The following is a 26,580-nucleotide window of genomic DNA, read 5'->3' on the forward strand; positions in this document are numbered from 1 at the left end:
ACAAGGAAAAGTGGGTTGGGACACCCTATGGACATCCATTTGGACATACAGTAATGTAAAGGATAGTACAGACAAACAGCCATTTTATATGAAATGTTCAAAGACTACTTTACCTACACATTTTTGTTTTTCTAACAACCAATCCAGGCTAAACTGGCAAAAGAACAGTGGTCCTAAAGCCATGATAATCATAAAAACTAAAACACAGATGCCATTTTGTTCTTTGAAGCCTCAAGGTTCAGTGCTTCGATGCAAAACAAGAGAACAGTGAAAAAACTGGTGGAACAAACATGTCAACTAAGGACAACAATGAACGCCTGATCTCTCTTTATTGTATACGTGAACCCTTCCCTCCCCAGTCGGGATAAAAGTATGGAAAGAGGGCAGGGGGATACGTTTTACACAAAGAGATCATTCCTGTGATACAGCTGGAAGTATCTCATTAAATGGAACAATTTGTTGTGTGACTGTAGTCATATTTAGTCAGTCAGCTTGCACCCAGAATGCTGGCTCCTTATCAAAGGAAACAAGCCAAGTTGTCTACAGCCTGATATCTTGTGCAACATCAGGAGAACTCCCTCCTAATGATAAATGCTGCTGGAAATATGTTATAAAACTGTTAATCTGATGCAAGTTTGCGAAACATTATACATCTGATTGATTAATTGTGCATTTTATATTTTTTTGTTTTGGGGAGGGGACTGCTCATTGATGTTGGCAGCAGCTGTTTTCTCCTCTTTACTTCAATAAAAAAAAGTCTGTCTTCTTTCTTCTGTCTTTGTCCACTTTTCCACGGTCTCAGCTCCTTTTATCCAGCTTCTTCCTTAAAAGGGTGGAAGTTCCCTGGATTATGGAGCTGATATTGGGGATAACCAGACAAGGACAGAAGAAAGAAGACAGAAGAACAAGAAGAAACACAGTTGTGGAAAAGGAGACAGGGGACAAAGAAACAGCAGAGAAGGTAGAGAGGCATTGAGAGAGAGTGTGAGACAACGTGAGAGAGAGTGAATGATGGTGAGTGACAATTAATTTTGTATCTAAATGGAAAAAGCTTTTCAAATTTCATTAGAACTGAAAGGGCAGGAAATGAAATTTGATGTACGAAAATTAAAAGATAAGAATTTGTCTGATTCATATTTGATCCGGTTTTTATTTTACTTTGATCATAATATTGGTAGAATGTGTATTCAACATCTAGTTTGTTTTTTTTGCTTTTTTGTAGTAAGAATATTTATCACTCTGAGCTGCTCAGGCTCATGTAATGATTAGACTTGGGCACCAGGGGGCTCTTCGTGTTCGTCTTCGTGCTCGTCTTCAGGGAAGAAAAAATCTTCGTATTCCGCGAATATTCGCCCGTTCCTGTCTTCTCTTCGGGCGAATATTCGCGGACATTCTTCGTGCTCGTTTAATCTTCGTTTTCCTCCTGGTTGCCTAGCAGGGGTTAATACGGGGTTAATAACACATCACAGCAGCAGCAGCTGCCGTGAAGGTACGTGTGTGCAGCTCTATTGGTCGTTTCGGCAGGGGGCTGGTCTGGCATCAATGAGTGAATTGCAGAACTGCAGAATGCACTTCATTCGTTGATGGCAGGCGAGCCCCCTGCCGAAACGACCAATAGAGTTGCACACACATACCGAGGTGTACTGTCCATAGATGTTTAATAAAAGAATAGGGAATATTTTACATTTTTAAATTGATTTTGGACCACTTTACATGCCTAACATTTGCTACCTATTTACAATGGCATACTTTGCAACAACCCAACTTACTTATTGGACAGGACTGGAAAATAGCAGGACTGTCCACCAAAATCTTGGGTGTGTTGGCAGGTATGCTGATGGAAAAATGTTGGACAAGAACTAAAAAATAGCTTAGGGTTAATGTACGGTTATGTTTAAGATTAGTAGCAGTGCACTGGTTTGGTTAAAGATGGATTATGTCTAAATAATAATAATTTAATTTTAATGTTTTTTTTTTAAAAAAAATAGGGGTTTATTTAAATGTATTTTAAAGTTAGATTTATTATTTAGTACTTGATTATATTTATTAAATGTTTATAGTAGCGTTACCTACCGAGCTATAACTACCTATGTGTATTTGCATTTTGCATACCTAGTTTAGCTAAATTAGATGGGACAGGACTGGAAAAAAGCAGGACTGTCCCTGAAAAAGTTGGGTCTGTTGGCAGGTATGTGGATGGAAAAATGTTATAGGGTGAAGTGTGAGTTATAGTGTTAATGTAATGCTATTAGTGAGTGAAGGCCAGGGCAAATAACAAGGAAAAGGTCCTTGTGTTTTGTGCATTGTAAGTGTGTGTGTATGTGTGTTATGTGTGATGTCACTGTGTGTTATATGTGTTATATGTGTTATTGTGTGTGTTATGTTTGGTTGGTTGTGTATCAGAAGGAAAATAATGAAATGGAAAAGGAAATGGGAAAGGCAAATGAGTGGGCAATTGGCGACCCGCTCACCTGTTTCACCCCAGGGCAAAGCACCCAAACACTGTCAGTCTTAGACGTTTGGCAGCAGACTTCCAGAGCTCAGACACAAGGCCCTAGCGTAAGCTGGCCACTCCGGCGGAGGTAGCAGGCGTTGCCACACCGCAAACAGAGGCAGCCAGGGGGGAGAAACTGCCCTTACCATTAGGGACATTTTGGGCATGACTCTAGCCAGGAAGCGAACTGGCAGAGAAGAGATGCTGGCACCACCACCAGCAGCAGCATTGAAAAGGCGAATGAGTGGGCAATTGGCGACCCACTCACCTGTTTCACCCCAGGGCAAAGCACCCAAACACTGTCAGTCTTAGACGTTTGGCAGCAGACTTCCAGAGCTCAGACACAAGGCCCTAGCGTAAGCTGGCCACTCCGGCGGAGGTAGCAGGCGTTGCCACACCGCAGACAGAGGCAGCCAGGGGGGAGAAACTGCCCTTACAATTAGGGACATTTGAGGCATGACACTAGCCAGGAAGCGAACTGGCAGAGAAGAGATGCTGGCACCACCACCACCACCACCACCACCAGCAGCATTGAAAAATTGGAAAGGCGAATGAGAGGGCAATTGGCGACCCGCTCACCTGTTTCACCCCAGGGCAAAGCACCCAAACACTGTCAGTCTTAGACGTTTGGCAGCAGACTTCCAGAGCTCAGACACAAGGCCCTAGCGTAAGCTGGCCACTCCGGCGGAGGTAGCAGGCGTTGCCACACCGCAGACAGAGGCAGCCAGGGGGGAGAAACTGCCCTTACAATTAGGGACATTTGAGGCATGACACTAGCCAGGAAGCGAACTGGCAGAGAAGAGATGCTGGCACCACCACCAGCAGCAGCATTGAAAAGGCGAATGAGTGGGCAATTGGCGACCCACTCACCTGTTTCACCCCAGGGCAAAGCACCCAAACACTGTCAGTCTTAGACGTTTGGCAGCAGACTTCCAGAGCTCAGACACAAGGCCCTAGCGTAAGCTGGCCACTCCGGCGGAGGTAGCAGGCGTTGCCACACCGCAAACAGAGGCAGCCAGGGGGGAGAAACTGCCCTTACCATTAGGGACATTTTGGGCATGACTCTAGCCAGGAAGCGAACTGGCAGAGAAGAGATGCTGGCACCACCACCAGCAGCAGCATTGAAAAGGCGAATGAGTGGGCAATTGGCGACCCACTCACCTGTTTCACCCCAGGGCAAAGCACCCAAACACTGTCAGTCTTAGACGTTTGGCAGCAGACTTCCAGAGCTCAGACACAAGGCCCTAGCGTAAGCTGGCCACTCCGGCGGAGGTAGCAGGCGTTGCCACACCGCAGACAGAGGCAGCCAGGGGGGAGAAACTGCCCTTACAATTAGGGACATTTTGGGCATGACTCTAGCCAGGAAGCGAACTGGCAGAGAAGAGATGCTGGCACCACCACCACCACCAGCAGCAGCATTGAAAAATGGGAAAGGCGAATGAGTGGGCAATTGGCGACCCACTCACCTGTTTCACCCCAGGGCAAAGCACCCAAACACTGTCAGTCTTAGACGTTTGGCAGCAGACTTCCAGAGCTCAGACACAAGGCCCTAGCGTAAGCTGGCCACTCCGGCGGAGGTAGCAGGCGTTGCCACACCGCAGACAGAGGCAGCCAGGGGGGAGAAACTGCCCTTACCATTAGGGACATTTGATTCATGACACTAGCCAGGAAGCGAACTGGCATCGAAGAGACACTGGCACCACCACCAGCAGCAGCAGCAGAATTGGGAAAGGCGAATGAGTGGGCAATTGGCGACCCACTCACCTGTTTCACCCCAGGGCAAAGCACCCAAACACTGTCAGTCTTAGACGTTTGGCAGCAGACTTCCAGAGCTCAGACACAAGGCCCTAGCGTAAGCTGGCCACTCCGGCGGAGGTAGCAGGCGTTGCCACACCGCAGACAGAGGCAGCCAGGGGGGAGAAACTGCCCTTACCATTAGGGACATTTGATTCATGACACTAGCCAGGAAGCGAACTGGCATCGAAGAGACACTGGCACCACCACCAGCAGCAGCAGCAGCAGAATTGGGAAAGGCGAATGAGTGGGCAATTGGCGACCCACTCACCTGTTTCACCCCAGAGCAAAGCATCCAAACACTGTCAGTCCTTGGCGTTTGGGAGCGGACTTCCAGAGCTCAGACACAAGGCCCTAGCGTAAGCTGGCTACATTGGCGGAGGTAGCAGGCGTTGCCACACCGCAGCAAGTGCAACCAGGGGGGAGAAACTGCCCTTACCATAAGGGACATTTGAGGCATGACACTAGCCAGGAAGCGAACTGGCAGAGAAGAGACACTGGCACCACCACCAGCAGCAGCAGAATTGGGAAAGGCGAATGAGTGGGCAATTGACGACCCGCTCACCTGTTTCACCCCAGGGCAAAGCATCCAAGCACTGTCAGTCCTTGGCGTTTGGGAGCAGACCTACAGAACTCAGACACAAGGCCCTAGCGTAAGCTGGCTACACCGGCGGAGGTAGCAGGCGTTGCCACACCGCAGCAAGTGCAACCAGGGGGGAGAAACTACCCTTACCATCAGGGACATTCGAGGCATGACACTAGCCAGGAAGCGAACTGGCATTGAAGAGAGACACTGGCACCACCACCAGCAGCAGCAGAATTGGGAAAGGCGAATGAGTGGGCAATTGACGACCCGCTCACCTGTTTCACCCCAGGGCAAAGCATCCAAGCACTGTCAGTCCTTGGCGTTTGGGAGCAGACCTACAGAACTCAGACACAAGGCCCTAGCATAAGCTAGCTACACCGGCGGAGGTAGCAGGCGTTGCCACACCGCAGCAAGTGCAACCAGGGGGGAGAAACTACCCTTTCCATTAGGGACATCTGAGGCATGATTTCAGCCAGGAAGCGAACTGGCAAAAGATACTGGCACCACCACCACCAGCAGCAGCGTTGGAAACGGAAAAAGGTGAATGAGTGGGCAATTGACGACCCACTCACCTGTTTCACCCCAGGGCAAAGCATCCAAAGACTGTCAGTCCTAGGCGTTTGGGAGCGGACTTACAGAGCTCAGACACTAGGCCCTAGCGTAAATTGGCTACACCAGCGGAGGTAGCAGGCATTGCCACACCGCAGCAAGTGCAACCAGGGGGAGAAACTACCTTAAACATTAGAGAGAAAAAATTTAACTTTCCAAGCTAAGAGCTGGGTAACCCAATTTGGGCAGATTGAATTTAAGAAAGGCAATCTGCTCCATCAGATGAGGTGCCATGCGTGAGCGCTGTGGACTCAGTATGTTTCCAGTCATAGAAAACACGCGCTCACTTTGAACAGTGGTTGGCGGACATGATAGAAGCTGCTGCGCAACCCATGAGAGTGCAGGCCACACACTCTTCTTTTCATCCCAGTAGCTAAGAGGATCAACATTAGGAGCAGAAGGAACTTCACAGAGGTAAAGTTTGACCATTTCAGCAGCACTACTCTCCTTTCTGCTGCTAGCTCTGTCAGATGGTCCAACTATACTGCCAAGTGCCTCTTCCCAAAACGCAGCTGCTCCACTCAGCTGTGTTGTGCTGCTTGTGGCACTGCTGCTGATGCTGCTGCTAGGGGTAGCAGACCACATCATCTCTTCCTCCTCCTGCACCTCACCCTCCTCGGACAGCATTCCCATTTTACGCTGCCAGTCACGCACCTTGTTGACCAATTGCTCCCGGTAGCTACTGAGAACATTGAATTTCAAAGCTAGCTTTCCCTTAATTCTTGGATCACAAAGGCACGCTAGCATCATTTCGGGACTCTCTTCCATTCGCTTGCGAAGGTGTACTTTTAGCAGATCCTTCAGCTTCCTGACTATGGCTGCTACGTCAGGATGTAGAGTGCCACCTTGAACAGCCTCACGGTTTCCAAGGAACACATCCATCTTGCTGCCTAGATGGGAGAACACTGGGATTACCTGGGCCAGACTGGCAGTGTTTGAGCTTAAATTTTCTGTGGCATCCCTGAAGTGTTTAAGGACTGCCACTAGCTGGGCGATCACTGTCCAATCCTCCCTATTCAATGGAGAGGTAATCCCAATATTGTGCTCTGAGGCAAGATTATGGATTGCCCTCTGCTGCTCCAAAATCCTCTCTAGCATGTCTAACGTGGAGTTCCACCGTGTACTGACATCCTGACGTAGGCAGTGTACGGGAAGACCTGACCTCTCTTGCTCTTCCCTCAAAAGTTGGCTAGCCTTAACACTATGGTGAAAGTGCCCAGCGATCTTTCTGCAGCGGGACAGAACTACTGCTGCCACATTAGTTCCTTCTGACATTGCTGCCTTCACTACAAGATGGATGATGTGGGCTGCACAGCGCACACCAACAATATGACCATCTCGCAGCGCTTTCACCATATTGGCACCTCCGTCAGTTACCACAAAACCAACTTCAACATTGGTGCCCGCCTCTGCTCCCACCCAAAGGCTAAACATTTTCCTAATCGCATGCAGAATATTTTGGGAAGTGTGCTTTTCATCCATCACTTCTGCATGGAGAAGGAATGATCGGTAGCCTGCTGCAGCAACTTCCTTAGACACACCGGGCTGCCACCAGTGTGCTGTCAAAGAAAGAAAGGCATGCTGGGCGCTAGGTGCACTCCACAAATCTGTAGTGAAATGAACACACTGACCAGCAGCCTTGGAAAGCTCCTCTTTCACTGCTGCAACACAGGACCGATACAGCGAGGGGACAATGTTCCTGCTGAAAGTGGAACGTGACGGAACTGTGTATTGTGGAGCCACAGCCGCCATCAATTGTTTGAAAGGCTCCCCTTCAATCATGGAGAAGGATGCCCCTCCAACAGCAATGAACTGACCAATAAGTCGCGTTACTTTATTGGCCTGCTGTTTGGGCATCGTTCTCTTGGAGTGGAATGCCCCAAATTCTTCCAGGGTGGGCTGGGCATGCAGTGCTCCAACCTGCCTTGGTCTCTGGCTGCCAGCACTAGTTGCTGCTGCTGCTGCTGCTGCTGCTATTGGCTCAGAAGAAGAAGCTGTTGGGGTTTTTCCACGGCCACCAGCTATGCTGCCTGCACTAAGTTTTACCTCTGCATCTTTCCCCAATAGCACAGCGTTGTGTTGAGTGCTGAGGTGATGCTTCATGCTAGCACTGGTAAAATGGCCAGACACTTTCCCTCTGCTTATTAGCTTCCCACAATGTTTGCACTTTCCATAGCGCCCTTCTTCAACATTTTCAAAGTGCTCCCAAATTGGGGCGCGCATAGCCTTGGAGTGTGCCTTGGGTGCTGCTCTTACTGCTCGGGGTGGATGAACAGAGGCAGAACTAGTGGTGGTGGGACTGGTGGTAACAGTACTGGCCATAGTGGGACTGCTAATTGCTTTAGATTTGCTAGGTTTTGCTGCTGCTGCTGGTGGTGGTGATGGTGATGATCGTAGCGGAGAAGGTGGAGGCTCAGGGGAAAATTGTGCACTAGTCATTTGGACACTTCTCCCTGAGGAATCTGATTCCTGACCACTCATCTCCTCTACTTCCTCTGGCTCATAGTCTAGCTCTTCATTAGCCAGATCGAATGGAATTCCTGCTAGGCTGGAGCTAAGACTGATATCGTCGTGAGACTCGTGACTAGTAGTAGTGCGAGCAGGAAGAATAGACTCTGCACTTGGCCTCTCAGTCTCAGGCTCCTCTGCTACCTCGCTAGGTGGAGTTCCACTATGTGTAGCCCTCTCTCTAACTGTCTTTACAAAAATTTTGTAAGGACTTGGTGGCTTGCTAGAGGTACTAGGAGGACATGGCGTGGCGGTACCAGTGGGAACAGTAGGCGCAGCACTAGTGGTGGTAGAGGCGGGGGTGGTGGTGGTGGTGGTTTTCCCTACAAAGGAATGAGATCGCTTTGGTTTGGGACCCCTCTGAGTCTTGCTGCTAATTTGGCTCTGCTTGGTACCTTGCATGCTGCTGGTGGATGGGGAAGATGCTGCTTGGGGCAAAAGGCACTTCTTTTTAGTCACTGGGCTGGTACTACTTGTGCTACCCTTTAACTTTGAACGTGCTTCTGGTGCTTTAGGCTTTCCGTAAAAAACCATAGAGCTTGTGGGCCTAGCCGCACTACTACTGCCTGCTTTTGGTGCCTTTCCTTTACTTGATGATCCTTCAAGCAATGCTTCCCCAAATGATAAGCGAGAGCTTGGCCTACTTGGCCGACTAGACTGACGCAAAGGCTGCATCTTAGAGCTGGTGGTGGTGCTGGTGGTGGTGCTGGTGGTGGTGGTGGTGGTGGTAGATGGAGCTTGTCCCTCCTTAGTCCCAAAAGGAGGATCCATTTCAAATTTTGTGTTGTGTGTGTAGTGTAGTGTAGTGTAGTGTAGTGTAGTGTTTAAAAAACTATAAAAAAATAAATAAATAAATAAAAATAAAAAAAAGGAAAAACGAATTAAAGACAAAAAAATTAGAGGAAGTTCTCTTCAGTGCTACTGCTTAAAAAGTAAAACTATGCACTACTGCACTGTGCTGTGTGCAATCTGCCAAAATCCTAAAGTTATTGAAATTATTAACTCAAGATTAACTATTTAATAACTAGCAGTATTTTATTTTTAATTTGAATTTACACGGGCCTAAGAGCTTAGCCTACCACTATGCTAGCCTAAAGCTATATTTCCTTACTATAAGTCTACCTCTAGGCAGACGCTCTCAAACCCACTAAGCTAAAGTGAGGTTAAATCAGATTCAGTATATGATTTATTAATTAATATTAAGTTATATAATATTAATAGATTAGAACTAATTTACTTATATATTATGTATTATAGATAGAAGAATATAGATTATGAATTAGAATTTAGAATTAGAATTACTTATATTATAGATTATGAATTAGAATATTATTATTTATAATATATTATAGATTAAGATTAAAGAAGATTAGAATTATTTTAGTACTACAGCTAGTAGCTTGAAGCTTTGCTTAGTACAGCTCGTCACAGTCAATTTTTCACTTCACTGATGGACTGAGGTGAGCAAAACACTAAGGGTACTTTTAATAAAATTGAAATAAAATGTAAAATAAATGAGAAAATCTTTGCAAAACAGTTAACGTCACTGCTTGCTGATCAAAAAAAAACACAGCACTTATGCGGCTGCACTCACTAGCCCAACAAGTTCACTTCACTGATGGACTGAGGTGAGCAAAACAAATGAAATAAAATGAAAGATTAATTAAGAAAAATTGACTTGGTCTCTTACTGTTGCTAAAACAAAGCACAAACTATAGAGCTGCAGCACCAGTACTAATAAGATTAGCTGAACTATACGCTAGTAGTAATTAATTAATATTATTACTTTTATTTATAGCTAATTTAATTAACTATTAAGATAAGAAAGAATTAGAGAATTATTGATATTACTGATTTTAGATTAGACACTAGTAGATGTTCTGAATGTCTACAGTACACTCTACACTAGTATACTATTACTAACTATAACTGACAAATATATATATAATTTTATAATGAATTCAATTATTAATTATATTAATTAATATTACTGATTTTAAATTAGACACTAGTAGATGAATGTCTACAGTACACTCTACACTAGTATACTATAGTATATATATATATATATGACTGACAAATATATATATATATATAATATTATAATGAACTATTAAATTATAGATTCTATTAAATTGTAATTTATAAATTCTATTTAATTTATTTAAGCAGGACAGGCAATAGGCACTAGTGCCAGCCCAGGGCAAGGGCACCCCAGTGCCACTGAGGCACTGGGTGCACTGTCAACTCAACAGCACTTACACTAAAGTTGATGACAAATTAATTTTAAAAAAATTAAATTAATCAAATTATTATTATTAAATATATTAATTAAGTAGCACTGAAGTGAGGATGAAGTACACAGTGAGAAATGGCAGGCTAAGGCTTACCAGTCTCACACAGAACAGAACAATCTCTCTCTGTAACGCTCGGATGCAGCACAGCAGTGTTGCCAAAGCAGTCACAGCGAAAAATGAATGGATCTCTCAGGCAAGCTCTGGTCTTATAAAGGCGCCTTCAGAATTCAAAAAACAGCAGCACAGGCATTGGACGAGACCCTTAGCGTTACGTCACAAGAGTGAGCTGATTGGACAGACGAGGATCAGATCACTCCTGTTTGAAATTTTGGCGGTTGCGCGGCAAAAACGAAGACGATCACGAAGAATCTTCGATTCTTCGTGATTGTGAGTCTTCGTCTTCGCCTACGGTTTGCCGGCACTGTATTCTGTTCTACGTTCCTTCGGAACGAACAAAAAAACGGCCTCTTCGTGCTCGTTTTCATGTTCGCCCGAAGACGAATGCACAAGTCTAGTAATGATCAGTTTTAGATTTGCTACAATAGTTCAGTTTAAAGGTCAAAGGAGGAGTGGCACATTTGTGCTTCTAAGAAGAGAGTTGTTTGCCTCAGATTACTTTTACAAACTAAGGGTCAAAAATACCAAAGTAAGAAATATTACATCAAGTTTAAAATTTTTGAGATAATTCTAAGTGCAATGATCCAGATGAAGGGGAAAAACCGTGGCAAGTCAGACCAATCCCTGGATCAACAAGTTTTAAATTACTATGTGCCCCTGCATACACTTTACTTGCCAAAAACCAAATCCAGTTTATTCTAAAAAGCCTGCACAGTACTTGCAGCCTTCACTTTCACAAGCAATACCAGTAAGTCACCCTGGGATAGGCCTGGGGACGCGCCTCCAGTTGCCCCCTTTTCGGCTGCTGTCCTAACTGCTGAGTACCAGAATATGACATCATATCCCATTGCTTAAAGACATTCAGCCCCATGTACAGGGCTAATTCTCCTCCAAACAAAAATGAATGAGGAAACTTTAAAATATAAACAGAAACGTATAATTTAATGATAAGGTCTGCCCATTTCTTTCTGCTGTGTAAAGACACAAGCCTTAATTGGTGCCATTCATGTTTAGGTAATGTCTGATTTAAATGCCTTACAATTCTGTCCATTTGGTCTCTTTAAGTGTTGTCCTAGGTGCCAAAGTCCCAGCGGCTTTACTGAACAAACTAATTAATACACCTTTCAAAACTACCAAAAAGCTTATTCAGCAGATATGTTTGGCTATTAGAATGTGTATAGCCCAAGCAGTGGTCCCTGATATGCCTCTGATCTGGAAAACAAAGATTCAATTTTTTAGATGAATAAGCTGACAGCCCAGGTAGAGGACACCCAAGCAATGTTTCTTAAGATTAGGACACCCTGGTTTCTGGAAGGGGGCCCTCATTTTTGAGGGAAATAGACAGAATGGGACATTTCTCTACAATATGGGTAAACTGAAACAGATGATCTGGGTGGAGAACTGAAATCCATAGAGCTGGTATACTACAGTCAAGAGGGAACATGAGAGGATCTGATGAAGGCATATAGGGTCATACTGAAAGTCCAGGCAGAGTGTCATTTCTTGTGTTTTCACATGAAAAAGTATGATAAAATATTTTCAAAAATGTGAGGGGTATACCCACTTTTGTGAGATACTGTATATTTATTTGCATTGCAGGATACTTTAATGTTAGTTTTATACATTTTTTCTTTATTATGAAGGTTATATCACTTCACATATAAAATCTGGTAGCTCACAGAGAACTCTTCACAGTTGTTGCTCAAATCCTTGACAGGGTTCTCGACCTGCATACATTCAGTGATTGTCAGTACACTAGAGCATTTTAGAATATACTTCTATCTTTATACCCTCAAGTCTTGTTGTTTTTTGTTTTGTTTTGTTTTCCGTTTGCTCTTTTGAAGAAAAAAAATATTTAACACTAAAAGGTTAAATCTTTGGCTTGGAATCAAAGATAAAATGCTAGCAGATACAAATACCATAGTTTCATAATATAGCATGTGACCTGGCAGATGCCGAAAAGGGAGGACTGTTTCTCTAGCAGAAGTTTGGAAATCATTCACAGACATACTTTTGTTTAGATAACAGGAACATATTAAACTTGCAGCTTCTCTTCAATTCTAAACAGCAACATGTCTGACTTCACTAAAGCCAGTGAATATGAAAAGGAGTTTGATCCTCGACTTTACTTGGAAACATATTTCCATTTAGGATCAGGAAGTTTGGCAGATGATTTCTTGAGGTTTACCCTAGCAAATTTCCACAGGGTGTTTACTTCAGGTAAGTTTCATGACATATTTCATAGTTAAACATGGTTTTCAAGTTCATGTTTTAATTGAGAGCAAAATAGCAACACTGTGTAAGTATGAGAGTGTGTGTAGATATGTGTGCCAGTATGTATGTAAGTAAACCGGTGGAGGGGGGCAAAGGGCTGATAATGCTACTTGGCTTGACCTTCCCCGCTCGCCAAAAGGAGCCAGCCCTCCCTGTGTATAGGGTGAAAGTGTGTTCCAGATTTTCCTGGGACAGCTCCATAAGTACAATTACATTTTCCACAATGAAAGAAGCTCCAGAGCTTCACACTGTAAAGCGGGCAGCTGCGCCACAAACTAGGACTAGCCTCGGGGTAACATGGTCCATCCCTTCTAAAGCTTTTAGATTCAGGATAGCCATATGTATGTATGTTTAAATCCCTTTATTGTATTAGCCTTTACCACTTCTGATGGCAGGCTGTTCTATCGACCACCCTCTCAGTAAATTAAAACTTTCTTAAATTCCATCTAAACCTCTGACCCTCTGGTTTTTAGACTATGACCTCTGGTTCTTACATTTCTATTCTTTTAAAATAAGATCCCCTCTTGTACTTTGGTAAATCCATTTGGGTATTTAAATTTTAATCACATCTCCCCTCTCTCTTCTTTCCTCCAAGCCATACATATCAAGATCCCGTAATCTTTCATGATGATTTTTATCCTGCAAACCATTCACCATTTTTATAGCCTGCCTCTGAACTTTCTCCAATGTATCTATATATATCAACTGTACACAACACTCTAGGCGAAGTTTGACCAGAGATCTGTAAATTGACAGAACCTCCTCCATCTTCCTGCTACTAATGCCTCCCGCTATACAACCCAGCACTCTGCTTTGCCTCTTGCAATGCTTTATTGGATTGCCTGCTTAGCTTCTTATTCCAAAGTCCCTCTCTTTTGTTGTCAGAACATTGCCCTGAAGGCTATATTCTCGCCTTCCGTCTAACCCGATGAAACTACAAATGAGGAATAATTCTGTGTGATTAGAAATGACTTCTAGACTTTTAGACAGTGTTCTTGGTAGTAGCATTTAGGTATGACTATTATAAAAAATGACAATGTATGACTTTGTTGGGTGCAATATTGCAGATTCTAGCTGAAGGTCATGTACTTTTTTAAATGGGGCTGTTATGTTATTACTTATAGCAGCCTTTATGTTTGCCTACATATGTGGTATAGAATATCATTATAAGATAATTAATTCTAGATGTCTTACACTAGGTGGTGTGACAGGAAACACACTTATCGACATTGGCACAGGTCCGTCCATTTACCAGCTTCTTTCGGCCCCAGAATCATTTACGGAGATTATAGTCACATGGTACACTCAGAGAGAGCTAAAAGAGCTGCAGAAGTGGATGAATAAAGATCCAGATGCATTCGATTGGTTATCTATCGTAAAGCACGTTTGTGATATGGAGGGAAATAGGTATGTACCCAACTTCATATAATGTAGCTAATAGCTTCACAAAAAAACATAAGCAAATTGCATAGTGGGTAGATTCTTATGTGAACTGTATCTATAAAAAAAAAAATCACTTTTCCCAAAGACTTTGTTTGCAGTTTGGCATACTAAATAAACCTATGCAACAGTGCATATATACGTGTGTATGTGCATAACTCCAACATTTCAAGTGTCCAAGATATCTATATTGGGAGTTATGGCTATAGGTAGGTGGGTGCAGAACTATAGGTGGGAAGTGAAGCTAAATGCCATGATATTAAGTCTTACACCGATGCACTGCTTTACTAACTTCTGGAGGCCACGTAAGACTTAAAAAAGAACAGACGTCAGCTTGGTGGGCTGGTAAAATGAGTTCAGCAAATCTTCCCAACTAGCTCTTGAAACCTAAATCCAGTGGAAAATGTGACACTTCGGGGTTACCATCTAGTAACCTAGTAAAGGTTACCACCTAGCACTGGCATCAATTTGGATCTGTCTCCCTAAGAATATGCCACTACCAGACACACCTTGCTCATTCAGGTACCCAAGGCAGCTGCCTGGAACACCTGGTGCCCCACCCCATGCTCCTTAATGTTTAATGTAACATTCCATATGCTATCTAATTAAGTTGTTCTTTAATGTTATATTATATATTGTAATAGGTTAAATTGCATTATCATATTTGTAGTACTAATAATTCTCTGTTTCAGTGGGGACTATGGAAAAAAAGAAGACACGCTAAGAGGAAAAATCAAGCAGGTTTTGCATTGTGATGTCAGTAAAACTAACCCTCTGGAGCCTGTTGTGTTGCCCAAAGCTGACTGTCTTACTGCAGCAGTGTGTTTAGAAGCTGCATGTAAAAGTCAGGATTCCTATATATCAGCTCTGAAAAACCTCTCCAATCTTCTCAAACCTGAGGGCCACCTACTTCTAGCAGGCGACCTTGGAGCCAATTACTATGAAGTGGGTGCCAACAAGGTCTTTTCCTTAGCTGTAAGTGAGACCTCCTTGAAGAATGCCCTTAGTGAAAGTGGCTATGCCATCCGCGAGCTGGTGACTTTTGGGAAGCCTGAAGATGCAACATATGACACATCAGATTACGAAGGCTTTTACTTTCTTCATGCTCAAAAATCAAAGGTGTAATCACCCTATTTTGTTTTCTTTGTATAACATAGAAACCAGTAAGAACAATTATATTCTAACACTACAATGAAAATGTGACAGCATTTTGGATTATCATAGTAGCTTGAGATACCTTGAACCAGAAAGATTCCAATTTATCATTTTTTTTGTCTCCAGAACGTTCTGGCCCCATTAGTTAGTGATAGTAAAGGTCTTCAGTCTTTTTTGTGTTTTCATAACTACCAAAGAAGGAAGCATTTTAGGGGGTGGAACTCATTCACGGCTGATGATTTACACATAGTTTAAAGTACTCTTCCATATTTTCTATTTTCTTTTCTACCCAGTAGCTCATTCAAAGCAAGCCTCGTAGCCTTACTAGAAAAAGTAAGGAATCCTCATATAACTATTATGGATGGCATGAATAGTAAGAGCCTAAGAGGTGGTTAGAAGAGATAAAAGTAAAATGAACAAATCACGTTTCCCAAAATCCTTTTTTTCCTATGAATGTTGTAGTGTTTACATATTAAAATAAGCTAAATCTATGTCTCAAAAATTCCTTTCATGTGTATAACATGGTGGCAGCCATATTATGTTCCTACTCGCTGTATATGCAGTATAAAGTTACTGATTGATGCAGGTTCAGACAGCCTTTGTAGGGTGAAGTGAGATGAAAGGAGTGAAAAAAAATATTACAAAGATTGGTGATCCTCTTATATATTTTGTATTTCTTTGCACCTTTAATAAAGTGTTATTCAAAAACTAGCGCTTTAAACCTGCATTTTTCTTCATGCATAGTTACAAGTCCTTCCCACTAAGGCAGGGGCGTCCAACATGCGGCCCGCGTGAGATCGGCAGCCAGGATCACAAGAGCCCTGCTGCTTACTTGTGGGAGGGTCTATTCTCTGCTCCAGTCCTGCCTCCTCTGTGGGGAGAACGAGGGAGGCCGCGCCCCCTGTCTGTGAGCGGCATCGAGAGCTGTAGAGCAGGTAAAGGGGGTGGGGGAGTGTGTTTGAATGAGTATGCCCGATTGAAGGAATGAATCTGTGAATGAATGAATTTATGTGTGTGTGTGATAGCATGGATGTGTAAGTGCTGGAACCTAGGCATGATGGGACTGTGATTGCTCTTAACAATCCCACTCATATCATGCCAAGTCAGCCAGTATATGCTGAAACCTGGCTAGCTGCCCCCTTGTGTATTGATGCTGCCAGCAGTATGGGGTCTGCACTTACAGCCACCCTGTACTGGCTGACTTGGGATGATAGGAGTGTGATTGCTAACAGCTAACAGCAATCTGCTAACAGCAATCACAGTCCCATCATGCCTAGGTTCCAGCATTTACTGGTTGGCTGGGTATAAAAAGAGTGTGTTTGCTGTTAGCAATCACACTCCTATCATGCCAAGTCAGCCAGTACATGCTGAAACCTGGCTAGCTGTCCCCCTTGTGTATTGATGCTGCCAGCAGTATGGGGTCTGCACTTACAGCCACCCTGTTCCAGCATGTACTGGCTGATTTGGGATGATAGGAGTGTGATTGCTAACAGCAATCTGCTAACAGAAATCACAGTCCCATCATGCCTAGGTTCAAGCATTTACTGGTTGCCTGGGTATAAAAAGAGTGTGTTTGCTTTTAGCAATCACACTCCTATCATGCCAAGTCATATTGTTGATTTTTTTTTGTCCAATTGTGGTGTGTTACTTTTAATAAAAGCATGATTACACACTAAAATTGGACAAAAAATACAATGCCCAGCCAACCAGTACATGCTGGAATCTGGGTATGCCTGAGATTGCTTTTTACAATCATAATATATCATTTTTTGTACAATTTTGGTGTGTAACTTACTTTTATTAAAAGTGTGTGGGGGGTCATTTTCAGTTTCGGCTAAGTGAACCCTGAATTTCGGTTTTGGTCCAGAATTTTCATTTTAGTGCATCCCTAAAATAAATAGAACTATTTTATTTTTACTTATACAGAATCCTGAATTTGTAGGCCCAGAAATCCCAGAAATCAGTGAGAGGAAAAGTAAAGGTTTTGTGTCATTTAATTTATTTTAATCTGCATATCTTATTAAAGGCCATATTTTCAGTGAAAAATGAGTGCGGCCCGTGCACGTATACAATTCTGATGAAGTGGCCCACTGCAGAAAAAACTTGGACGCCCCTGCACTAAGGCATGATCCAGGCACTGCCTATTGATTTTACCGCAATGCTCATAACCCATTCTCACACATTCTCCCTCTTATATCAAAGCTCATACACAAAATGACAATACCTCCTTTTCTGGAATGGGTAAAAGCCACTGCGTTTATTTCTTTATCAGCGACAAACTGTAACACACCTTTATTGATAGCAAACAATGTAAACATTTGGGTATAATTACATTAACATATTTATAACAAATACACCATGGGGCTATCCCCTCCAACTATTAATTAACCCTGTGTTCACTTAAAATCAACAAATACCAGTCTTCCCACCAGCCGTAAACTGCACCAACAGGTAGGGTCAGTACTACCACCCAACTTCCCATTGGGACCCTGCCTGCAGGAAAGACCCACACTGTGCACTCTATGCAACGTGGTCCCATACCTGAGATGGGTACCCCGCAACCTACAACAACTTGAACAAAACAATGTCCAATAATCCCACCAGTAGCCACACCAAGGGCAGCACCTTAAATACGCTGGCTCCTTAACAAAGCCACCGCTCTCTCAATACCAATCCTGACATCCTGCAACTAAATATCCAACCCAATCTCAGTCAGGTGTACGCCATCCTTCCTAAACAGCAATGAGTTATTTTCCTCAAGATCCGGATGAGCTACCACCAAGCCTCCAAAACGAGAGACAAAACGCAATACCACCTTGTTCATTTTGACCCTGGCTCTACCAACTCCGCAAAGAGACCTGTGCCCCACCAGGATAGCCTATGAGTTATATGCGACCATACAATTATTAAACTATGAAAATGTGACGACATGTTATTTCTGCCATTCAGGGACACACTATGAAGAGCATACACACAGGTGTATATATATATATATATATATAGGTTTGGCTCAAATAAACAACACTTAACAACAAGCATTTGCATGTATAGATCAACTGAATCAGACATACAAATCTTGTATTTGCAGGTTTACAATAATAATAATGTATGGAAACATAGCATTGCAGGTATAGATCAACAGAACACACAAGTCCAGCATTGCAGGTATAGATCAACTGGAAATCACATGTAAACTCAGCACTGAGGGTATAGATCAAATAAACACATCAAAACAGCATTACACGTATTGATCAACTGAATCAGACATACAAACCCTGTATTTGCAGGTATACATAAATACTGTATGGAAACATAGCATAGCAGATATGGATCAACAGAATTACACAAAAACCCGGCTTTGCGTGTACAGATCAATGGGAATTCACATAAAAACTCAGCATTAAAAGGTATAGATAAAACCCCCTAAATTGCAGGCATAGATCACAGGTTGCACAACCCAAAGCCAGCCGTGGCCTCCACACTGACAAGCACCCAGATAACAGATATAGGACTTGCCATCTTTGTCCCCAAACAGCCCAGCATGAGTCAACTTTGTCCCATGAACACCCTGCCTGTCCCATATTGGTTCCCAAGGCTCAAACACCCTGCTTGTGCCATCTTCGCCTTTCCACAAATCAATTATACATCTATGATACACACAAACACTTTTAAAGTCACTTTCTCATTCACACTTTCATTCACATAATTCATTCACACAATAATTTATTCTCTCACTCATTCACACAAATCATTTACACATATTCATTAATGCATTCTCAAACTCATTAATTCTCTCCCAGACAATCTCTCTTCAGACAATTCATCCACACATTAATGCATACTCTCCCTCATTCAGACAATTCATCCACACATTAATTCATACTCACTCATTCAGACAATTCATCCACACATTAATTCATACTCTCACTCATTCAGACAATTCATCCACACACTAATTTATTAATTCTCTCACTCTTTATTTCAATATTCTTACTACTCTCTTTCTCACTATCTACCCCCTCTCCCTCTCTTCTCACTATCTACCCCCTCTCTCTCCCTTCTCACAATCTACCCATCTCTCCCCCCTTTCTCACTATCTATCCCCTCTCCCTCCCTTCTCATTATCTACCCCCTCTCCCTGATAGGTATAATTATCAGTATTTACTTTATTTATTGGATCATTATTTCACTGATCACAATTCTAAATTTCACACTGCACTCTGCACTCTAAATTGGCCTGCACCTCTTAAGTTAACATTTTTATTCTATCCTTAGAATTGTACATTCTGCACAAACAGCAACAACATCAACCAATGATAATAAAGAAGTAAATCATATTTGCTCAAAAATAAAGTCACCATAATTACAAGGCAACTCAGAATCATAACAAAAGAAAAACAAACAATTAAGCCCCAACTTTAAGGCAACCATGAGGAAAAAAAAGTAGTCCATAGATATCTGGGAGTGAGAAACATGTAAGGCCCTAGGTCCTTGTGTCAGAGCTGACATTCACTGTAGAGGACAAGTCACTGCCTGAGAAACCTGAGGGTCCCTGACCAACTCCTCTATAGATGATGATAAGGTGGAGGGGACTAACCCACAGCCTACAAGCCTCTTATGTGGCATTCCCATAATGTGTGGAGACAGATGAGTGAAACAGTGTTTTGAGCACCCTCTACTGTCCTGGATGAGTAAATGCATCTTTTAAACTGGCCTGGTCGGAATAAAACTTTAAAGGAAGGTTGGTTTTTCACATTATGGTTTTCTTAAGAAACCTATATATGGTGACTAAACTCAGCTGAGGGTCATACATGTTACTTTTTGGGATCTTAAGCACGGTCCTCTAGGGCATGACCTTTAACCACCCTAAGCCAGACTCTGGAAAACCCGCCCCAGACAAAACACCCAGGTCCAGGTAGGTAATGCCACATGGCTCAGTGATCTTCAGGGCCTCTCCTTGCCCTTAGAGCACAGAGGAACTTTCCAACCTATCCCCTCAACAGTCTAACTGATTGTGAGGTTTTACGTGATTTATATACCCAGCATCTACTATATACTTGATGCAGGCTTCATAGGAATCCCAGACTGGATCCTGCAGACATCTAGTTTCTTACAAAATTTGGCATGCACTTTCACTGGGAGAGGTAATGGAGCATTGGCATAGAATCTGCATGGACCTGGGGCTGTATAGTGTTACAATATATGTCATTATGCATCTTAACCTTATGATGCAGATTAATGTGGTACCCGTTATTTGATTTCCACTAAACTAGTTAGGATTCTTTTAAATCAAGTTAGGCTCTGAAAAATAGCTATGGAAATTTGATTACCCTGCTAACTATATTCAAGATTCATGTTTATTGTTGGTCTGCAACACAGATACACAATGTCACTAATATATTATTCACTGTATCTATGTGAATTGATAAGCACTGCATAAATTGTTGGCGCTATATAAATAAAAAATAATAATAATATAGTTGTCACTGATGACAGTATGTTCTAAAGACACAAAATACTGGTTTATTCGTTTTATATTTTGTTTGTTGCAATTTTTTAATTATATTAACAAGGCAAAGTGCTAAAGCAGAAAATAAAAATAGAATTTTTTTTGTAAATTTTTTGAATTTACCATCTGTCATGTATTTAAATGCAATATGTCTTTGTGTTTCAACAATTTTTTTCTACTGTGTCATTTAGTATGACAGCAGCGCCAAAGACAAAATGAATTACATAATTAACAGGAGAGTTAATTTCCTTCAAAAGTAGGAAATGAGAACTGAGCTTCCAAGGAGCCCGACACAGAGATTCTGGACACAGAGATTCTGCTACTGGAGGATTTTAATGATAATATTATTTTCAGTAGCTGCTGCTATACCAGATGTCAAGAATTAGTTGTGGACCAGTTAATGCTCCACAACCATGGCCAGAGGTTCAAATATTGGTAACTGGAAGTATTTCATGGGCAGATTACTTTACGTAAAACAGGTATGCTTCTGCCTTTGGTAACATTAGAAGAGCTGCGAAAGGCAGAAGGTGGGGTTATAAAATATCCCACGTATGTGGGATTATGCTACCCCACATTTGAAGTTGTTTTGCCCCTTCGGTAAAACATTAAATGCTAGTGAAAAAATTAAAATGTTAGCAGATCTGCAGAAACGATTAAAATACATTAAAGTTCTTGCATTTCTACGGCACCAACTCTGTGCCTGTTTTTGGAGAAAAAAACCCATTAATGAGGATTTTTTTAAATGATTAAATAATTTGTGGGAATGGATCAGGCTTTTGGTACTATGAATTCTAGTTCTAATACCGTGATCAGTTATAAAGTGTTACATTTAGCAGAGTAAGTGGTAAAACACATTTAAGCACTCCTGACACATCTGTTCTTCACTCATGTCCCACCTAAAATGTATCTTAAGTGGAAAAAAAATAAGAGCATGGCTTTATATCAGCGATCTTTGACCTGCAATATACAGTACTGTAATCTGGGCTTGATTGTGGATGGAGACAAAATTATTTTTAATACTACTTGACTACTTGGTGACCTGTAGCCCATCTCACAACCCTGGGATGGAATCCTCTCTCTTAACAAATCATCACATCCAAATGTCAGAATTTTTTTTACAGTAAAATGAAAGAAATAGTACCATATGATTGCCATGAACAAACATAAAAAAAAACATTAAAAAAATAAGAATACACTTTTTGACAGAAAGTGGTCACAGGTCCTGTTTACCAGATGTCCCCTGGTCTAGCTCCAACTTTTTCATATTCCATATATCTGCTTTGATCTATATATAAGAAAGGATCCATGTTTAAAAGAGAGTTTGATGTCATGTGTGCTGCACATTCAAATATTCAATTTTGCTCTACCAGGAAAATCAGAATAGGGACTGATCTGATTAGGTTTCCAGTTTTTTTAATGCAACATCAAAATCTGCATTACTAAGTTGTGAACGCCCCTTTCTTAAACGTAAAGGAAGCATATCTAATAATGCTATGACTGGGCTAGGATTCAACTCAAAAGGGTTGTAAAAGTTAAACAACCACCATATATGACACATTACACGACCATCATATATGACACATTACACTACCATCATATATGACACATTTTAACTTGTTCTAAGCAGGTCAGTGGAGTACTCGGAAACATCAGTTTAAATCTAGCAGGGACCAAATACTATTGATAAAACTTTCTATCATACTCCCAATGGAGGCTTGGTGGCTTCTGCCATACTCGACAGTAGGCCTCCTCCTCAAACACCTGTCTGCCACAAACAGACCACAAATTCTGGCCTGAACACAAAAATCCTGTAATGTGTGTGTTTTTCGAGGTTGAGGCTACAAGCACATGTCAAGGCAGATAAATGGAACAACCTTGCAACAGAAATGGTAGAGACTAATACAACGAGAGGAATATAAGAATGCATGGAATAGGCTTAAGGTTATCTTGTATGTAAGACATGAAGGAAAGGACAGTTTAAGGTTTAAAGCTTTTATAGCAAGACAGCATGGGCAGACTAGATGGGCTGAATGGTTCAACTTTTTTCCAACATAAACATTCATTATTAAGTAAATTAGCACCCTTTATAAGTGTTTTTGCTGTGGATATCATACTGCTATGTCATTTCTGGTCAGTTTTGTGAGGATTTTATTTTTCAAAACAAGTATTTAGCCAGTTGACATGGTGTGATAGTGAACCTTTCCATTCGCAGATCTACCTTTCTGGCATGACCATCACACTAAGTAAACGTTTTGCCCAAAACTGTTTACAAATTGCCACAACCACAGTTTTTACATTTTTTTCATCTGATACTTTTGCGAATCACACCAAAATGTGCGGAAACAAGCAAATATTTCCAGTGAATCCGTTTTGTTTAATAACATCAGATATTTCTTGCTACATCAGAACAAATCCGTTTTGCTTATAACAACCAGTTTCTTGTTTTTACAACCTGAAGCAGCTGAAATACTTTGTCATTGGTTGTACCAGAGAACAGAATAAAACAAATGAAAAAATGTGGTTCGCTAAAATCCGTATCTTTTCCTTGACGGCCATAGATACTGTAAATTCCGCTGGAGTCCTTCTTTGGGACCTACTAATTTCACTCATGAAACAAATATGAGTCATCCCATTAAGCTGCATTAAGGGTAAGGAGGTTAAGAAAGAAAAGAGGAAATGAGACATCAGGGATCTGACTTAAAATGGTTGCCATGGTTACAAGACACATAAATGTCTTGAAACACTGCAGAAGTTTACTTCAAGCTGACCTTGGTTTCCTTAGTTACAACTTATTTTGTACAAACAGAGCAAAAGGCTTTGTATATTATGATTCATATATGATAATTTTATCATGTACGGCGGATTCCTCTACAAATAATTGTTAAATAGTGTAATGCTGCAAACATCTAAAACAGTAAAGTGGCTGTAGAAGTTGGGATTTTCCTTGTAGAAAGGGTGACTATTATGTTAATATGCATATTTGTACTGTACAGTATGCATACACACAAGAACTTGCCGGGTTTTGTCTGGACTTTCCAGGTGAAGCTGTATTTTTCTAGGGCTTTAGTATTTTAAATCCACAGGTCACTCCTTGTACCTGTTCCACCGGCCCCTGTCTACTTTCCACCTACTTCCTGCCCATCCAAACACGAACCCCTAATATCGTACCTGAGAATTCTCTGGGACTGACTGCGAGTCTCCAGGGGACGAGCTGCTTTCTTGGGTCTCTGGGTCACTGGAGCGATCTTTAGCAACACCCACTCCAAGTACAACCCATGCAATGCTCTCTGGGGCTAACCCTACCCTTGTTGTAACAAGCAGTGCCCCTTGCACGGCTAACCATAGCCCTAGCTTGGCTACTCCTACCTTTCTCTATTTAGTGAAGCCACCCTTGCAGAAGTGTGACACCTCTGGGTAGCCTAATCTGGTTAGTACCCAGGTAGGATTACTATTCGTGACTAGACCAACCCCTGATGACAACACCCGCAAGAGGGGGAGATGTTTATACACTAGAATGTCACAAGTAGGCCTTGAAAGTGAAACGCTCACCAACAAATGTAAACTAGTATCACATCGACCCCCTCGGGACCTAGGAATTTTCCTACCCTGAACAATAACACAATTAATGTTCAGCAGTATTCCCAGATTACAGTAATTCCACCAAATACATAGTTTTCTATGTTCTAGAGGGCCACATCCATTCCTAAAATATATTATTGTATATTGTATTTTTATACTGCCAGCTTAAGGGGTTTGGTAAACGGTATTTGGGTTTGTTTGTTTTTTAAACAAAAGATTATTTTTTTAAACAACAGATTATTTTTTTGGTTTGTTTTTCTCTTATATTTCTCAATATGGATAGTGATCCACATGGGATCGCTATAATTTTTATTTTGGTAACTTTTCGCAATGCAAATTAAGTTCTGCTTGTAATGAAAAAGCAGAACTTTATTTGCATTGCGACAAATTGGTAACCTACACGACTGCAAAAAATGTACATAAACTTTATAAATAAAATAGCACATAGAAAATAAGGTTCTGACAGCGAACCAAATCCTGAAATCTTCTCATTTTTCCCTTTACCAGCCCTCCCCTTCACCTCTGTGATGAAAGGTGGTCATGTAGGAGCTGTGATAGACAGCTGTGTAACGGCACAGACCTCTATGGATTCACAGCATAGTGAGCTGGACAGGGGAGATCAGAGGATGCCCAAATAAACCAAGATCCTCACTATCTGCAAAAGAGGGACAGAGGGGTAGCTCCACGAACTCCCCCCCAAAAAAACCGAATAGCTGACAGATATAAAGACACTGACTAGTGGTGAAAAGTTGAAGCTGGTATCATGAAGACCGTACATAATTACATATGCCAGTGCAGGACTTGGGGCATAGATGCAGTCTGACTTTTTAATAGACTTGTGTTTTCGGATTTGTACGAATTGTAAATGTAACAAAATTTGCCAACTCGTATGAGGCCCCCCACAAAGCAAACAAAACCAAAGCAAAAGGCTTCGAAATTTTTTATCCGAAATTAGTGGGCTCTTTCACTCACACTTTCTTACATAACCTTCCACGTTCTCTCACACTCTCACTCACTGAAACTCTCCCTATCTCCTCCTAGCGATTTTGCGTCTTGCAAATCTGCGTGGACATGACCTCCCAGTGAACTTCCGCAAAAATGGTGGAGCTTCCAATGACATCCTCTCCCTCAATTGAAGCATCGTCTTGTTCTTCATCTTTCTGTTCTCTTCTCTTTTGTCTTGTTTCTTTGTCTACATTGGAAGATCGGGGGAGAGGGTATTCCCAGAAGCTCTTCCATTTTGCCTGATTACAACCTACCGTAAACTTCACACCAATGTGGGTGTAGAAAGAAGACGAGGAAGAGAATGGGCAGATGAAAATCAAGAAGATGCTAGAGAAGAAACGGTACTGAGAGACACAGAAGTGGTCAGGGGGAAGGCAGGGAGACATTTAAATAGCGTGAGTGAGGGTGTGAGAGAGAGAGAGTGTGAGTGAATGTGGGCATCAGACAACAAATTTATTTTCTGAATTAAATCAATGTGGGCATCAGACAACAAATTTATTCTCTGAAGAAATGTGCCAGCAAAGAGATGGGTTATGAGGAATCTGGATTTAGGCATCCCTAACTTTGATATCATGCCTTTAGTAACCTGGCTGCCAGTAGAAAGAAGCATTTGTATATATTAGTATATTCACTTTAGCTGCCTTTATGCTTTCGGGAAACAATTCACTTCCTGCTTCAATTATCTTTCATGATGAGTATTTCAACGATCTTTGCAAGTGATGCAGTACAGCTGCGTTTTTCATTGTAAATTAATTTTCACTATTCAATGCAATTAAGTTCTACATTCGTTTGTCCATTTAATGCCATTCTGTAAGAAATTAGTAAATAATAATTAGTTGCTTTTGAATTTTCTGTTAAAGCAATTATCCTTCTTAAAAATTGCCAAATTGATGATCACTGGTGATGGATTCACGCTCCCCTCAGAACGGCCAAACACAACTCCTGCTCGGCAATAGGCATGCACTATAGTCCCCTGCACACATTTGCAGAATGCTTTCCCAGTCAATTTCTTTTACACCAAACTCATCCAAACATGTTTTTATGGACCTTGCTTTGTACATGTACGGGCTTTGTCGTTATTGCATTGCACTGCAAGCCTTTAGATGTACGGGCTTTGTCGTTAAGGTGTTAAAGTAATATGTAAAGTATGGATATGACCTTCATGAACATATAAAAATATGTATGAGGGGTATAGCTGTAAACAGGGGATGTT

The 26,580-nt window shown here is 41.9% G+C and overlaps 1 protein-coding gene across 1 annotated transcript; it reads left to right on the forward strand.

Annotated features, from left to right (window-relative positions):
• Positions 1-12,477: 12,477 nt before the first annotated feature.
• LOC149286312 (nicotinamide N-methyltransferase-like) lies at positions 12,478-15,244 on the forward strand. Its single transcript, XM_089494224.1, has 3 exons — positions 12,478-12,625; positions 13,879-14,086; positions 14,812-15,244. Exons 1-3 carry the CDS (start codon positions 12,478-12,480, stop codon positions 15,242-15,244), a joined length of 789 nt encoding a protein of 262 aa, XP_089350350.1.
• The last annotated feature ends 11,336 nt before the right edge of the window (positions 15,245-26,580 follow it).

This window comes from Sceloporus occidentalis, unplaced genomic scaffold, assembly GCF_023333645.1.
Source record: "Sceloporus occidentalis isolate IW3139 unplaced genomic scaffold, rSceOcc1.0.p SCAF_70, whole genome shotgun sequence".
NCBI classification, from domain to species: Eukaryota; Metazoa; Chordata; class Lepidosauria; order Squamata; family Phrynosomatidae; genus Sceloporus; species Sceloporus occidentalis.

Excerpts from the sequence above, each read along its gene's own strand:
- LOC149286312 (XM_089494224.1), top strand. The coding sequence starts at position 12,478 with ATGTCTGACTTCACTAAAGCCAGTGAATATGAAAAGGAGTTTGATCCT. Across the intron at positions 12,626-13,878 it reads CCACAGGGTGTTTACTTCAG|GTGGTGTGACAGGAAACACA; the intron begins GTAAGTTTCATG and ends GTCTTACACTAG. Across the intron at positions 14,087-14,811 it reads TGTGATATGGAGGGAAATAG|TGGGGACTATGGAAAAAAAG; the intron begins GTATGTACCCAA and ends TCTCTGTTTCAG.